Genomic DNA, 17,889 nt, shown 5'->3' with positions numbered 1-17,889 from the left:
ACTACACTTTTGTCACGTCATAAGGCGTTTCCTTCTTTTAGGTTTGGAATTGGATATGTAGGCCTGTAACTTTACTGACAAATTTCTTTTACTGTAGATTTATAAATTTACTACAGATGTACTAGATTTACGCTGACCGATCATATCCCTTCAAGTATTCACTGAAGCATTTTTATAGTATGTATATGATGTACATAAACTGTGACAATAGTAAATGTATAGCTGAAAGGAAAATCTTTATATCAAATAAATATATTAAAAACATGACAAATGTGTGAAAAAGTCAAATTCCGCTTAAAACACAGAAGAAAACATTCGTAGAGCGGCTGAAAGTTTGTGAGATTGTGAACATGTCTGTTTACATTATTGCTACATCATAAATTGTATCTTTGAAATGCATGAAAATTTGTTCTTCTATGATAGAGAAATGTGAATCAAGCATTCTTTTTAAATAATAACCTTTAGCTATTGCTACGGTTTAGCTAACGTCTTTTTTAAGAGTACAACCGGAGATGACAACCGGAGGTAACATCAAGTAGCACAAAACAAAGTGTTTTAAATAGCAGTAAGTGTTGTGTGCATGTTTAAAGCTGGGATGCAGTTCCGGGATTGCTTTGTTTGACAGAGTTAGAGTTCTTTGCCTTCCCATCATCCTCCGCGGTTAGTGTGGCGAGAGCAGGTGAAGGGCTGGAGTGACGCTGGCGGCGCATGAACGGGAACCCACTGGACACGCACACAGAAACACACTCATGAGACTTCTCTTCCTTTGCAGACTGACCAATATGGGTTTTATGCATCTTTAGCTGTTGTTCCATGTGCACTTTTACCTTTTCTTGGTTTCCTGTGGTACTATGGCTCTGGCTAATAAGTTCTTGTAGAGGTCGGATTTAAGATAGCGAGGGTACGAATCCTACAAAGAAACACAGATTACATCTAATAAACATCGGCAAGAATATTCAAATCCTTTTGGATGATCCAATCACAAATGACCCGGTTAAATTGACACCTTATCAATAACTTGGAAGTTTTGTTCATTTACAATACCATTCAAAAGTTTATTAGGATTTAAAAAATAATAATAATATTAATACTTTTATTCAGCAAGGACACATTAAATTGATCAAAAGTGACAGGAAAGACAATTACATTGTCATAAAAATGTCTATGTCAAATAAATGCTGCTATTTTGAACTTTCTATTCATCAAAGAAGACTGAAAAAAAGTATCACAGTTTTCACAAAAATATATACAGTATATATATATTTTTTTACAACTGGTTTCAACATTGATCATAAGAAATGTTTTTTTGAGTAAATTTCTGAAGTATCATGTGACACTGAAGAAGAACATTTTTACTGTATTTTTGATTAAATAAATGCAGCCTTGGTGATCATAAGAGACTTCTGACTGTTTTAAAAACATTAAAAAATCTTGCCAACCCCCACATTTTTAATGATAGTGTAAATTTATGCACTTTTCCCAATTTGTCCGAATCTGAAGCCACACTCTGGTTCGGTTTTATTATAGGTTTATTACAGGCGCATTTTGCATTTTATCAAACAAATTGAACGTTATACCTTTTTCATAAGGAAGTAAATGTGCATTTGAGCATCATCCAAGACAAAACGGTGAGGGCGCTTGAGTCCTTCCAGGGTTTTTTCCATGGTCTTGCTGTCGATATTCACCCAGCGACTTGCACCAGGAGACAGAAACTGCCTGATAGATCAGAATGAAGATCAGTTACAAAGTTCAGCAAAACAATCACATGAATCACATGAATACGAGACAAACTAGAGGTGATGAAAAACTTTCATTCATATCACACAGATTAAATATACAGAGGTTGTTAAGAGATGGCATATGCTTCAGGTCACTATGATCTTTAAAAATCCTTTAAAAAAGTATTTTAAACATTTAATAAACAATTCAATCTTGGAATAGTTTTAGCATGTTATTGAATATGGCAATGTTCATTTATTTGGTCGTAGCAGACTAGATCTGCTATGGACTTGCTACTGCTAATAGATACACAGACACACTTCTGTGAGCGAGTAAGACATGCTGCTGCTGTATAAGTAGACATACATAAATCCCGTAGCAGATCTAGGCAGGTGGAGCTGGGGGAGGTGGAGGGTTTCAGAGGAACTTGCACTGCAGGACTAGCTTACAGCAAACAATGAACCAGACTATTTAAATGTTGAGAAAGCAATCTCATTGGCTGCAGGACCAGCGGAGGTCGATCAGCTTGTGCCATAAATCTCAATTTAAAAAAAATTGACCCATGTGACTGGTTTTGTGGTCCAGGGTCACGTATAATACTTTTTTTTTTCAATTGTAGTTTTTTTAAAAGGCATCTGAAATAAGAAACTATGTGCAATGTAGTGTTGTCAAAAATATAGTTTTTCCGATACATATTGATACCGAAATATCAGACACACTATACCAGCAGCGCTTACTTGAGAAAGAAAACACATGTGTAACAGTATAATGGATCTGTGTGTCTGGTCTTAAAGTGACAGCAGCCTAATATTCCTGCTGCCAAATTATGAGATAATATTAAAAATATCTAAATGGCAGTTTTCCCCAGTGGTATCGATGTCAAAATTGTGGCCAGTGAAAATACAGAGTAGTTTGTAACTTTGGATTGCGGAAAGACTGTATCAAAATCAATAAAACAGAAACATTACAATTTAAAATAACTGTTTTCTATTTTAATATATTTGAATGTATATTTTGCTACATATAACTAAAGATTTATTTTAGGATTCAAAGTTCAAATATTTATCAAATACATTACACATGTCTTTAACATTGTAACGTGGATAAACTGTTGTCGAGGTCATACTTGTAAACCTCGGCCACTTTCTCTGGAATTTTTGAGGTCTCTCCGTGACGAACGTCCTCACAGGCCTGCCAGAAACACAAGTTCTCCGCTGATAACCAGAGAGAAGCAGAGGACAAAAGAAGATGATGAGAGGGGAGGGATGAGAAAGGGAACGGGGGAGAGAGAAACATGAAAAGTTGTTACATTATTCATTTCTACAGAGTGTGCAGTAGGATAAAAATGGAATCTATTAAACCTCCAGAAGTGCAGACAGGGAACGACAGTTTTGGGACGCTATTCAGAACTGGGTTAAAATAAAACATGTTTATATAAAGAGGGAATCAAAACTAAAAATGAGAAAGAATACCACTGTAATACCAATTTTTGGACCAATACATGGTATTGTTTGATGAAAAAAGGCTTTTGTAATTTAAGATTGACTATGGCAGTTTTTCACTTTTTTTGTTTTAATATGCATCCAACATTTCTGTAACACATCTGACATACACCGTTCATACAATGTTTGGTTTCAGCTAAGATTTTTTTTTTTTTTTTTTTAAGTGTGCATCAAAAATGACTACAAATATTAATGAATATTAATATTACAAAAGATTTCTATTTCAAATATTTGGTTTTTAACTTTCTAAGAATCCTGTAAAAAAATAAATATCACAACAATATTAAGCATCACAACTGTTTTCAATATTGATAATAATAAGAAATGTTTCTTGAGCATTAAATCAGCGTATTAGAATTATTTCTGAAGGATCATGTGACACTGGAGACTGGAGTAATGATGCTGAAAATTCAGCTTTGCCATCATAGGAATAAATTACATTTTAAAATATATTCAAATAAAAAACAGTTATTTTAAAATTCAATAATATTTCACAATATTACTCTTTTTAATGTATTTTTGATTTAAAAAAGGCAGCCTTGGCGAGCATAAGTGACTTCTTTCAAAAACACTTCTTACAATCTTACAGACCCCAAACTTTTGAACAGTATTGCAAGCACGACTGGCTTTTACACAAAAAGTCAAATATTATAACCCAATATTATATTAAACAAGTCTCTTTAGCTGTGAACAGTTATTAGATGGCATTGTTGGATTTTATTCTCAATACACCCACCAGATGGCACCATTTATCAGTAAACCAAATACTGAACTGCTTAAGTACAAAATATTGATCAAACCGATTATTGGTCAATATTTATTCAGTATATGGTACTCTATATATCCATGTACTATGGTATTAGGATCTGATGCTAAAACTATACCATGGTACCAACACAGTAAGTGTGTGTGTGTGTGTGTGTGTGTGTGTGTGTGTGTGTGTGTGTGTGTGTGTGTGTGTGTGTGTGTTTACCGCTGAATTCTTTCTCCAAATAAACAAGGAACTCTTTCCTGCCCATTGGGTCGTTCAGCAGCTCCATGAAGCTAAAGCTCCAGCGCTCCACACGCAGTTTAGTCGGCAGAGCAACTCTGTTTCAGGAAAACAGTTATACAAAAGCAATTACTGACCTTCAGACATTATTATATTTCAGGAGTTTAAGTAACATTAAAATTATTATTCGTGTGCTAATGTGACTCACGCGTCAGAGTTCATACTCCAAAACATGACATCATCTGTGATCCAGGGGTTGCTGGGAAGGCATCCTTGCATTATTGGGTCATGGGGCTGATACTGCTCACAGTACTTCACGTAACTGCACACACACACACACACACACACACACACACACACACACACACACACACACACACACAGACAGACAGACAGATAAGCCCTCACAAACGGTTAGTTCTTTCTTTTTAAAAGATACTTTGAGGACAGTCCATTAGCTGTAGCCTGGAGATCGAGGCTATAGCAGAGTGAAGACACACACACACACACACACACACACACACACACACACACACACACACACACACACACAGTACCTCTCAAGGCAAATTGAGGACTTGACACGATTCCTCGCCAGGCTTCTCCTGTTATGTTCAATCTAGAGCCATTTAACATAAAAACACAAAAACAAATATGATGGGATATACATTTAGTTACAGTCTGTTCTGTATAAGTAAGGGATAATGTAGCGTAAATTATTTTAGGGTTGAAGTTTGTCGTGGACGCGGAGCTCTCGGCATCTCGAAAACGCCACGCTGATAGTGATCCTCGTTTTATTTCTCCCTTTGTCCCAAAGTCTGCTTGGCATGGTGCATAATGTTTGAACGAAACAACAACAGTGTGAGCGTGCCGCTAGACGTTACACACTACGCAGTTTTCCACGTCTGTCGCCATGGTTACTATGGCAGTATAAGTGGAAACCAGGGATAACGCGGATATTACGTCATTGACAGGCGACAAGTGAACAGGGACGGGCACTATTTAAAATTTTGAATTTCTCTGAATTTACGAATTATTGGAAACATTTAGGATAATGTAAGTACACAATTGAAAAAAATATATAACACTGTGTAAGTTGTTTTTGGATATTTTGATACAAAATTCTTTAAGAAACCTCTTTTGCTCACCAAGGCTGCATTTATTTGATCAAAAATATAGTAAAACAGTTATATTGTGAAATATTATTACAATCTAAAATGACCGTTTTCTATGTTAATATATTTTATTTTTAAATGTAATTTATTCCTGTGATGCAAAGCTGAATTTTCAGCATCATTCCTCTAGTCTTCAGTGTCACATGATCCTTCAGAAATCACTCTAATATGCTGATTTGCTGCTCAAGAAACATTTATTATTATTATCTATGTTGAAAACAGTTGTGATGCATAATATTTTTAAGGAAACCGTGATATTTTTTTATCAAGATTCTTTGATGAATATATATATATATATATATATTAATTATTATTTTTTTCATCTATAACGTATTTATTTATAATTTGATATAAATCATTTATAAAATATATTTATTTATAAGACAAACACTTGCTATTCAAATTACTTACCTCTTTTTTGTAGAATTCTGCATTCTTTTCTGAAATTGACAAAATGACAAATATATTAGATTTCCTCAAAAGTTGCTATTAGATAAACTAAACTAAATCTGCACAGTCACTGAACTTTATATGATCTTGCAATGAAATGAAATGACAGCAGGAAATGAGGCAGTGTTTTAGAGATTACTTACTTGAACAAGGATGCATGATGTAAAAACAGAAATAAAGAGAAACACGCTGTAGATGATGCTTGAACATGAGAGATTCTGCTGTGAATGTTTGTTCATATATGTTTGAAACTTGCTCTTGTGTGTGTGTGTGTGTGTGTGTGTGTGTGTGTGTGTGTGTGTGTGTGTGTGTGGATGTGAAATATGTGTTGGTGTGGATGTGGTTAGTTGTGTTGTGGTGATCAGTTCACTGACCAGTTGCACTCGTGAGTTCGTGGTTCTTCTCTCCGGGCCGTGCTCTATAATGTCCAGCATCCCCGGCTGAAAAATGTTATCATAAAGAGATATATAAGATCAATGAGAAAATAATGATGTTTAAGACCAAATTCATGTGGCAAATCCTTGATCTATGTATTAAATAACTTTAAGATATCAATTAGTGTAACAAAGTAAAAAAAACGTACATTTATTCCTTAGACCTGAAAACATGCTAGCATAAATGTCTTATTATTTATTTTCAAATATATTGAAAAAAATCAATAAATATAATGTAGTTTTTAATTATATATATTATTACTTTTTTAATTATGTTTTAATGCAAACCTTTTTTACTTGCAAAAAAATTTGCAATTACCTTTTTTATTTATTTTTATTCAACGGCATACAAAAACTTCCATAGAGGACAGAGACACAATCTTGATCATTTTATCCATCCCAAAAAATGATTAAAATTGTATTTCATAAATTAAAACGTGCCTCATAGAATAGATGTCAGTTATTGTCCATAGAATTTTTAGTTATACAGTGAGGAAAATAAGTATTTGAACACCCTGCTATTTTGCAAGTTCTCCCACTTAGAAATCATGGAGGGGTCTGAAATTGTCCTCGTAGGTGCATGTCCACTGTGAGAGACATAATCTAAAAAAAAAAAATCCAGAAATCACAATGTATGATTTTTTAACTATTTATTTGTATGATACAGCTGCAAATAAGTATTTGAACACCTGTCTATCAGCTAGAATTCTGACCCTCAAAGACCTGTTAGTCTGCCTTTAAAATGTCCACCTCCACTCCATTTATTATCCTAAATTAGATGCACCTGTTTGAGGTCGTTAGCTGCATAAAGACACCTGTCCACCCCATACAATCAGTAAGAATCCAACTACTAACATGGCCAAGACCAAAGAGCTGTCCAAAGACACTAGAGACAAAATTGTACACCTCCACAAGGCTGGAAAGGGCTACGGGGAAATTGCCAAGCAGCTTGGTGAAAAAAGGTCCACTGTTGGAGCAATCATTAGAAAATGGAAGAAGCTAAACATGACTGTCAATCTCCCTCGGACTGGGGCTCCATGCAAGATCTCACCTCGTGGGGTCTCAATGATCCTAAGAAAGGTGAGAAATCAGCCCAGAACTACACGGGAGGAGCTGGTCAATGACCTGAAAAGAGCTGGGACCACCGTTTCCAAGGTTACTGTTGGTAATACACTAAGACGTCATGGTTTGAAATCATGCATGGCACGGAAGGTTCCCCTGCTTAAACCAGCACATGTCAAGGCCCGTCTTAAGTTTGCCAATAACCATTTGGATGATCCAGAGGAGTCATGGGAGAAAGTCATGTGGTCAGATGAGACCAAAATAGAACTTTTTGGTCATAATTCCACTAAACGTGTTTGGAGGAAGAAGAATGATGAGTACCATCCCAAGAACACCATCCCTACTGTGAAGCATGGGGGTGGTAGCATCATGCTTTGGGGGTGTTTTTCTGCACATGGGACAGGGCGACTGCACTGTATTAAGGAGAGGATGACCGGGGCCATGTATTGCGAGATTTTGGGGAACAACCTCCTTCCCTCAGTTAGAGCATTGAAGATGGGTCGAGGCTGGGTCTTCCAACATGACAATGACCCGAAGCACACAGCCAGGATAACCAAGGAGTGGCTCTGTAAGAAGCATATCAAGGTTCTGGCGTGGCCTAGCCAGTCTCCAGACCTAAACCCAATAGAGAATCTTTGGAGGGAGCTCAAACTCCGTGTTTCTCAGCGACAGCCCAGAAACCTGACTGATCCAGAGAAGATCTGTGTGGAGGAGTGGGCCAAAATCCCTCCTGCAGTGTGTGCAAACCTGGTGAAAAACTACAGGAAACGTTTGACCTCTGTAATTGCAAACAAAGGCTACTGTACCAAATATTAACATTGATTTTCTCAGGTGTTCAATACTTATTTTCAGACCCCTCCATGATTTCTAAGTGGGAGAACTTGCAAAATAGCAGGGTATCACTGTATTTTCCTCACTGTAGATAAAAATAATGTGAGCCTTGTTTTTTTCCAGGCTTTTAAACTAACCCAAATCACAGTAATGTCTGGCAGGCGGATTTACAGCATTTACACACACACACACACACACACACACACACACACACACACACACACACACACATTTTTTTATTATTATTTTTTTATTGGGACTTTATTTGGGATATTATGGGGATATTTAATTTGATTTTATCAATCAATAAATTCCACTAGAAACAAACCTTGTTGTATTATTTTAATTTAATACTGTGAAGCTGCTTTGATACAATCTGTATTGTGAAAAGCGCTATACAAATATACTTGACTTGACTTTCCATAAACATAATGATTTTTATAATGTACAAACTGTATATTCTATCCCCTTACACTAACCCTACCCCTAAACCACCCATCACACAAAACTTTCTGCATTTTTACATTTGAAAAAAAACATTTAGTATGATTTATAAGCTGTTTTCCTTATGGGGACCAAAACATTTCCCCACAAGGACAAGGATTTCGGATATTGCCATCTATGCAGGGACATTTTGTCCCCATAATGTAGGGTTTACCAGGACACAGACACACAGACACAGACACACACACACACTATAGGAATGAAATGGTCTCTAAATCCATCCCAGATTAAATCATCATCTAGATTCCTCGTTAAAATGTCCTTGTGCAGGAGTGCAAGAGAAACACTCTCTCACTCTCTCTCTCTCTCTCACACACACACACACACACTAGTGGCCGGTCTCACAAAGACACACATGAACACTAAAACACACATAGTCACTTAGTAATAGAATATCCTCTTAAGCGCTCTCAGCCAAAAGATGGAACCATTAGAGATATACCAGCACACACACACACACACACTCTTCATAGACATAATGATTTTTATACTACAAACGGTTTATTCTATCCCCTTACACTAAACCTACCCATCACAGAAAATGTTCTGCATTTTAGTGTCCCCACAAGGTCAAAAATCACTGGTATTACAATATTTGTGTATAATGTAGGGATTACCAGGACCACACACACACACACACACACACACACACACACACACACACACACACACACACACACAGTCTTTCCGGTTCACTCTCTATAGCCTACTACTATTTCATCCACTTAACACTTAAGCTCATGTTAAGCAATGCACATATCTTTTGCACTCATGTGTGAATGTATTTTGAAGGCACCAATGTGTTCCACTCTATTTCTTCTTTTCTTCTGCTAGTTCCTGCCCTCCCTTTCTCTCGCTCTCTGTCCCCTTCCCCCTTTTTCCTCTGCTTTGCGATGCTTTTAACTGACTGGCTGAATATTTCATAAGCAGAAGCTGGATACAGATATGAAGGCATTTGCCAAATGGGCACAGATGTTGTCGCTGCTTAAGCATCGTATGCTTGCTGATATGTTTTGAATTTCTGTATTACAATTCTAAAAGTCTTGGATAAAACTGTACTTTTTATAAGGATCAAGTACGGAAATTAAATTTACCCCATAATACTGTATGTGAGATACTTTTTCAAATAAGCAGAATGCTACTTTGTTTTATTTACAGTGGGTACGGAAAGTATTCAGACCCCCTTACATTTTTCACTCTTTGTTATATTGCAGCCATTTGCTAAAATCATTTAAGTTCATTTTTTTTCCTCATTATTGTACACACAGCACCCCATATTGACAGAAAAACACAGAATTGTTGACATTTTTGCACATTTATTAAAAAAGAAAAACTGAAATATCACATGGTTCTAAGTATTCAGACCCTTTGCTCAGTATTTATGTAACAGGTACAGAAAGTGTTCTGTTAAAACATGTGTATTGATTGTTATAATTCTCACAAAATGGTTTTTCATATGTCTGGTGTACCTGCCTGAATGAGCATCTTTCCCCTTTAATTGCTGTGATGTCATCATGAGCCTACATAATTTCCTGTTTTGTCCCCTCCTCTTCCTCTTGGCATTGTAATTGTATGGAAGAGGTGGGTTATTTTTGGCTCCTGCTAATCCTCATTAATCTTTATTTTAATCATTGCTTTTATGTCTATATCTTCATTGCAAATTATGTGTATTATGTTATTTTACTTACCTGTGTGGTTATTTTTGTCATTTTGCCCAATTTAAGTTATATTTGTGTCTTTGGCCTATATGTGGAGATGAAAAGCACATGGTAATTAAATCTACGTCACATTTGTTTTGTAGAGCAAAATAAGGGTGATTGTACTCAGAGGCTGCTTTTATTTGTTTTACATCAGGTATGTTTTCTCTGTATTCGCTCTTGGCATTGTAATTGTATGGAAGAGAGCAAAATAAGGGTGATTGTACTCAGAGGCTGCTTTTATTTGTTTTACATCAGATCTCAGAGAGTAAAACCCAGTGAAACCGCTGCCTGTTGTCCCGTGTCTGTCTTCACAACGCAGAAAAGTGATTTTATAACTGGTGTCGCGAGCCACCGGTTACATTTAGTAGAAGCACCCTTTTGATCTAATACAGCCATGAGTCTTTTTGGGAAAGATGCAAGTTTTTCACACCTGGATTTGGGTATCCTCTGCCATTCCTCCTTGCAGATCCTCTCCAGTTCTGTCAGGTTGGATGGTAAACGTTGGTGGACAGCCATTTTCAGGTCCCTCCAGAGATGCTCAATTGGGTTTAAGTCAGGGCTCTGGCTGGGCCATTCAAGAACAGTCACAGAGTTGTTGTGAAGCCACTCCATCGTTATTTTAGCTGTGTGCTTAGGGTCATTGTCTTGTTGGAAGGTGAACCTTCGGCCCAGTCTGAGGTCCAGAGCACTCTGGAGAAGGTTTTCGTCCAGGTTATCCCTTTACTTGGCCGCATTCATCTTTCCCTCGATTGCAACCAGTCGTCCTGTCCCTGCAGCTGAAAAACACCCCCACAGCATGATGCTGCCACCACCATGCTTCACTGTTGAGACTGTATTGGACAGGTGATGAGCAGTGCCTGGTTTTCTCCACACATACCGCTTAGAATTAAGGCCCAAAAGTTCTATCTTGGTCTCATCAGACCAGAGAATCTTACTTATGACCATCTTGCACTGAGGAGAGGCTTCCGTCGGGCCACTCTACCATAAAGTCCCGACTGGTGGATGGCTGCAGTGATGGTTGACTTACTACAACTTTCTCCCATCTCCCGACTGCATCTCTGGAGCTCAGCCACAGTGATCTTTGGGTTCTTCTTTACCTCTCTAACCAAGGCTCTTCTCCCCCGATAGCTCAGTTTGGCCGGACGGCCAGCTCTAGGAAGGGTTCTGGTCGTCCCAAACATCTTCCATTTAAGGATTTTGGAGGCCACTGTGCTCTTAGGAACCTTAAGTGCAGCAGAAATTTTTTTGTAACCTTGGCCAGATCTGTGCCTTGCCACAATTCTGTCTCTGAGCTCTTCAGGCAGTTCCTTTGACCTCATGATTCTCATTTGCTCTGACATGCACTGTGAGCTGTAAGGTCTTATATAGACAGGTGTGTGGCTTTCCTAATCAAGTCCAATCAGTATAATCAAACACAGCTGGACTCAAATGAAGGTGTAGAACCATCTCAAGGATGATCAGAAGAAATGGACAGCACCTGAGTTAAATATATGAGTGTCACAGCAAAGGGTCTGAATAGTTAGGACCATGTGATATTTCAGTTTTTCTTTTTTAATGAATGTGCAAAAATGTCAACAATTCTGTGTTTTTCTGTCAATATGGGGTGCTGTGTGTACAATAATGAGAAAAAAAATGCACTTAAATGATTTTAGCAAATGGCTGCAATATAACAAAGAGAAAAATTTAAGGGGGTCTGAATACTTTCCGTACCCACTGTATTTATTTTTTACTGTGGTGAGTTTATAGTGTTCAGTACTTACAGGAGGTCTGTTCACTAGCCAGAAGGCTTGTTCCTGACACTCCAGCACTATACGATCTGCTTTCCGACGCTGTTTTGATGCCCTAAACACAAGGAAATAAAACATAAGGCAAATGTCCAGAAGTACAGTAACCATGCAATAACTAAATAATTTTACTCAGGACAGCAATCTTCAGAAAAGCTTTTCTGATCCAAAGAATATGACTAATATTTATTAGGGCATAAAACTTGAAACATTAAAAACTTTAACATTTAAAAAACTAATTATCAACCTTTTTAATATTTCCTACACTAGCATTCAAGACTTTCGGCTCATTAAGATTGTTTTATGTTGTTAATAGGAGGCTGCATTTATTTAATTAAAATATAATAAAACAATAAAACTGCGAAATATTATTAGTATTTACAATAGCTGTTTTGTATTTTAATATATTATATTTCTTTGATGGCAAAGCTGAATTTTCAGCATCATTACTCCAGTCTTCAGTGTCACATGATCCTTCAGAAATCACTCTAATATGATGATTTGCTGCTCAAGAAACATTTATTGTTATTATCAATGTTGAAAACGGTTGTGCTGCTTAATGTTTATCACATTAATGCATCCTTACAGAATTAAAAGTATTAATTTCTTTTAAAATAGTAGTATAGAGGCCAATTCCAATTGAAACTAAATGTGGAATAGAGGGTTAAATGTAATCGGCTGAAGGAAACATAAAGTGTGTGTGTGCTGGAAAAGAAGAGTTACCTGAGCTGCTCTCTTGCCTGCATCACAACAAAGTCCCAGGTGTGGTTGATGCGTTTATGTAAAGCATTATAGCACTCCTAACAAAGACAGAGATTGAGAACTGAACAACAGATCGCTCCATGGATTCATGACTTCATTGTACAGTCTTCTTACTGAAGAGTGTGATTGGCATTTGACCCACATACCTTTTCATACTCAATTAGTTCTCCTTGTTTTCGGATATTCTTCTTGGCCAAGTAGATTGCTAGAACACATACAAATAATACATATATAAATAATATATTCACCTTCCAAAGAATATCTCCTTTTGTATTCCATGATATAAAGAAATGCATTTATGGCATGACAGCTCTCTGAGTTTTTGGCATGGTAATGGATATGACAATGTTAATATGTTTGGTCTAGGCAGAATAGATCTGCTACGCTGCTACTGCTGTTTCTGTTATTGCTGTTCAAGGCCTTAAACTAACCTTTGCCACACCTGCCAAGGGGGCGCACGTGGGAGTAACGAAATGAGCTCCCTTTCGCTTGCACTTGAATATTTAAATTGTCAAGGCTTAAACTTTTGTGACGATGGCCGGTTAACTTTCCAGAGCGTCGTTCATGCTTTGTTAAAAATCATAAAAATTTTACCGGCCAACTGGCAAGTGAGACAATTTCATAAACTCGCCAACACTGATTTATATTTGCATTTGGCGCTTGGTGAGTGTTCATTTATTTTAGGCCCTGTTGCTGCTGTTGTTATTGCTGCTGCTGCAGAGCAAATACGAGACTTGCTACTGCCAATAAATACACAAGTAAGACATGCTGCTGCTGTACAATATAGCATTCATGAATCACCCGTAGCAGATCTACTGTATACAGGTGGAGCTGGGGAAGGTGGAGGGTTTCTGAAAGCACGCTGCAGACTGCTACAGAAAATGCTAACCAAGTGTTTGGAAGTTGAGCAGTGAGCTCATTGGCTACTGATACAGCAGGAACCAATCAGTGCACTATAGAGAATGATGTGATTGCAAGAGTTAAGAACCTATCAGCCTGAGCCATCTGAAGTTTCAAGACAGAACTTTGTATATGGGCTTGGCAGAACATACAAGTTAGTAAAGGATGACAGACTTTTCATTTTATGTGAATCATGCCTAATGGGAAGATAGATCTCACCATAGTCCAGTTCTGAAGCAGGCCAGCATGTCGACATCCAGTAGTACGGAGTCTGATAAAGACAGATATTAACTGAGATGTGCTGTTTTTGAATATGGAAGTTTAACAAATGCTGATATAGCATTGGATTTGTGAATCAATATTGTGTAAGTGTGTGTGTGTGTATATTTACCTGAAAGCGATATGGTGAATCATCAGCTTTCAGAATAAGGTGTCTAGGCTCTTTTAAAGGGTAAATGTATCCATATTTCACAAAGAGGTGTCCAATGTGCAATGCCTCTAAATAAAAATTAGAAAAAAATGATTCACATACATAATATATACTCACACATCATTCGCACTTTTTTTTTTTAAATGTAACAAAAATGTAAATCAAGAAAATGATTCATTTAAAAAAAAAAAGAAAAAAAAAAGATGACAACAGATTCATTCAAGCTGGTCATTAACTGTCTGACATGTTCCAAAAACAAGCCTGATCACCTAGTAGCTGCTTTGTCGTTGATCCAAAGACCAGCTTACATTTATGTATTTGACAGATGCTTTTATCCAAAGCAACTTACTCTGCATTTAAGCTGTATATTTTTTTTTTATCTGGGATTGAAACCCATCTTCTTAGCATTGCTAGCACCATACTCTACTGTTTGTGCTACAGGAACACAGCTTACATCCGCTAGAATCTAGCTAGTTATTTCCCCAACACCCACAAATGCTTTCTAGGCCAAATATAAACTAAATATTGGTTGAAATTATAGATTTCAATCTAACCGTTGCCCGCAGAAGGTGTTCCCTCATTGCAGCGCACAGATCTGCCAAACTCTCTGGAGTCTTGTTTAATGCAGACACAGCTGTGTGCAGCATTACTTGTTTATTAGGGCTTTCAGAGCTGAGCCTGTTCTCTGACTGCGTGACATTTGAGCATTTATTATTAAAAATCTTCCACACATCTCGGCTCAGATGACATAAAATCTGACTTTAATGTGCCAGAGCACTTTAATAAGCAATGTAGCTACCCAAGTGTTGTGTGTGCGTGTGTGGGAGTACGTTTTAAAATCCCTCTGGAGAGCACATGTCATCCCCAGAGGGGACTCCATATAAACCACACACAGGTAACTGGAAAACTTAATACACCACAGCAGCTAGCATGGATATTATTACACACACAGGATATATCAATATCAATCAATTGTTTATACTCAAAGGATTATATATATATAGGATATAAGGATTATATATATATATTCCTTTGACTATAAATAATTGATTGTCATTGTTGCAATAAAGCCCAAAGCTATATAGTTATAGTAGTTAAAATATAGTTATATTAATGTCCTACCTTCCTCAGAGATAGAAAACTTCTTAATCAGCCATTCAAAAATGTCTGTACCTGTATAAAATTAAAAGAGGATTGTTGTCAACATAAGCACACACAGATACAAAACATCTATCTATCTATCTATCTATCTATCTATCTATCTATCTATCTATCTATCTATCTATCTATCTATCTATCTATCTATCTATCTATCTGTCTATCTATCTGTCTATCTATCTATCTATCTATCTATCTATCTATCTATCTATCTATCTATCTATCTATCTGTCTATCTGACAGTAGAACTGACCAGTAAGCAATAAGCATCACCAAGCTTATTAATATTAATATTATTAATATATTATTATTAATATTCAGACAGCAAGAAGTTCCCATTCCTAACTTGGATAGAATGAGCATTTATGTTTTGTTTTTCAAGGAACTACTGTTATATAAAGCAGTTATATAAACAGGCTGAACATTTGGTGAAGTGTCGCGTTTGATGAAGTGACTTTAATTTCTTTGAGTTGCCAAAGAAAGTCATTTGTTCATTATCACGTAGCCCGGTGTCCTCTGAGAGACCGGTGCAGGGGCAAAACATTCACTGTTAGACTAATTAATAGCAAGAAAAATGAGTGCAGAGACCGAAAGCACACACAGGAGTCTAATTTCACTGCGCAAGCTTCTATTGATTCACTGTGCTCATGCGCACTCAAGACTTTCCGAGATATGCATGGATAAATGTACACTATTTCCACAATAATAATGACAAACTAGTCTAGTTGTGTCTCCGCTGTCTCTCTAATCGTGCCATAACATGCCACAGACTGGAAAAATAAGCGGAACAGTCATGTCATGGGATTATCAAGTGAGAGAGAGTGAAGCTTGAAGTTTGATGCAGTCATGGAGAGAGTGACACAGAGAGAGAGAGAGAGAGAGAGAGGGAGAGAGAGAGAGAGAGAGAGAGAGAGAGAGAGAGAGAGAGAGAGAGAGAGAGAGAGAGAGAGACTCACCAGTCATGGCGTGTGGTATGACCGTAATGAGGAGACGCTGGTTGCGCAACTTGATGCCCATATCAGGGTCCTGCATGGATATGATCATGCGCTCCATCTGAATGTGAATACACAGGAAATATTTGTAATACAAAAATATATATATTTATCACAAAGCATAACTATTTGTGAACGGCACAAAAGCTAAAAGGTGACTAAAACTGTAAAAAAAAAAAAAAAAAAATCTAAAAAGATACATTTTTCCTTATATATTGCTGAATAAAAAATGACTGTGTTATTTATCAACTATTCATGCATTTAATAAAGAGATACATTTTAAGAGGATGCACACCTAAATAAACATTAACTTTATTATTATAGTCAAATATGAAATCAATTTGAATACATTTCCATTATGTAAAATTTCATAACATTATTTTTGGTGATTTAATTCTAAAATAGCGAATAATAATAATAAATCAAATAAATATACTGTAATAGGAGGAATTGGATAACTTGTTTACTTAATTTTTTCAGGAAATGTTGTTATATAAATCGTTATATAAGTATCCTAAGAAAATCCAAACACAACTATTCAAATGCATGCAGAACATTTTCTGTAAACAAACTTTAGTTTGGTCTCTTAGGACTTTCTCACATTTTCAGTTATGTGAGGAAAAGTTCCTATAGCCTATACTGTGATTTACAGGTAACAGCTGCAGCATTATGAAGCTCAGGCTCTTCTGATGATCTAAGACTATACAGTTGAAATACTACACATGAAAATACAGTTTTAGGGTCTTACCTTGGTCAAACAGGGCATTTGCTGTCGCTGCACTCCATCCTGACTGAGTGTGTTGATGGTCATGTTGACTGCTGCTCGGTTGCTCTGGATGTGAAGTTAAAGAGAACTGGGTGATGTTGATGCTGGAGAGTCTGGTGTCCCGTCAGAGGAGAGGCGATCGATGGGGTGGCGCTACACTGAACTGCGTGTGTCAAAATAAGGTATTAAATAGCGCCTCCCGGTGGTGATTGATTCAAATTGATAATTGTAGAAAATCAAAGGATACATACCAATCTCTTTTACGTCAATGGAACCTTTTCTTTCCACAAAATGTTCTTTATTGTAGAAAAGGTTTTTTTTTAAGATGGAGAACCAAAAATGGTTCTTCTATGGCATCACTGCAAAAACAATGGAAGCTGTTTCCTCCACTGAATAAAACATAAAAAAGACAGTATTGCGAGATATTAAGTCCCATTCTAAGGAGGAAAAAGACGAGTTTAGCTAGGAGTTTTGCTTATCGCAGTTCTGAGGAAAAAAGTCAGAATTGGGATATGTAAACTTGCATTGAGTTTGAGTTTATTTTAGGTGCTGTAACCGGTCAGAATATGTTGTTGAAATTAACATTTTACTTTAACTAAAAAAAAAACAAAAAACTAAATATACCCATTTTAGGCAGAAATAAAATAGCTTTATTTGTTTTAGCTATTTCTCACTTTAATTTAGTTTAACTTGATGTACTAAAATAACTAAAACTAAAACTGAAATAAA

General features: G+C 36.6%; 1 protein-coding gene across 1 annotated transcript; it reads right to left on the bottom strand.

Moving 5' to 3' along the window:
* Positions 1–217: 217 nt before the first annotated feature.
* On the bottom strand, positions 218–17,249 carry rgs11 (regulator of G protein signaling 11). Its single transcript, XM_084402951.1, has 17 exons — positions 17,143–17,249; positions 16,359–16,455; positions 15,367–15,417; positions 14,206–14,312; positions 14,034–14,085; positions 13,061–13,119; positions 12,876–12,952; positions 12,129–12,210; positions 6,212–6,277; positions 5,799–5,822; positions 4,770–4,831; positions 4,421–4,534; positions 4,195–4,310; positions 2,846–2,933; positions 1,578–1,716; positions 828–910; positions 218–723 (listed from the first exon to the last, which is right to left on the bottom strand). The coding sequence occupies exons 1-17, from the start codon at positions 17,203–17,205 to the stop codon at positions 585–587; spliced, it is 1,419 nt and encodes a 472-aa protein (XP_084259077.1). The 5' UTR covers positions 17,206–17,249; the 3' UTR covers positions 218–584.
* Positions 17,250–17,889: the final 640 nt, after the last annotated feature.

The sequence above is a fragment of the Rutilus rutilus genome (assembly GCF_951802725.1).
Source record: "Rutilus rutilus genome assembly, chromosome: 2".
Lineage (NCBI taxonomy): Eukaryota > Metazoa > Chordata > Actinopteri > Cypriniformes > Leuciscidae > Rutilus > Rutilus rutilus.
Note: the sequence above shows the minus strand (reverse complement) of the source record. Positions and strands in the feature narration are given on the sequence as shown.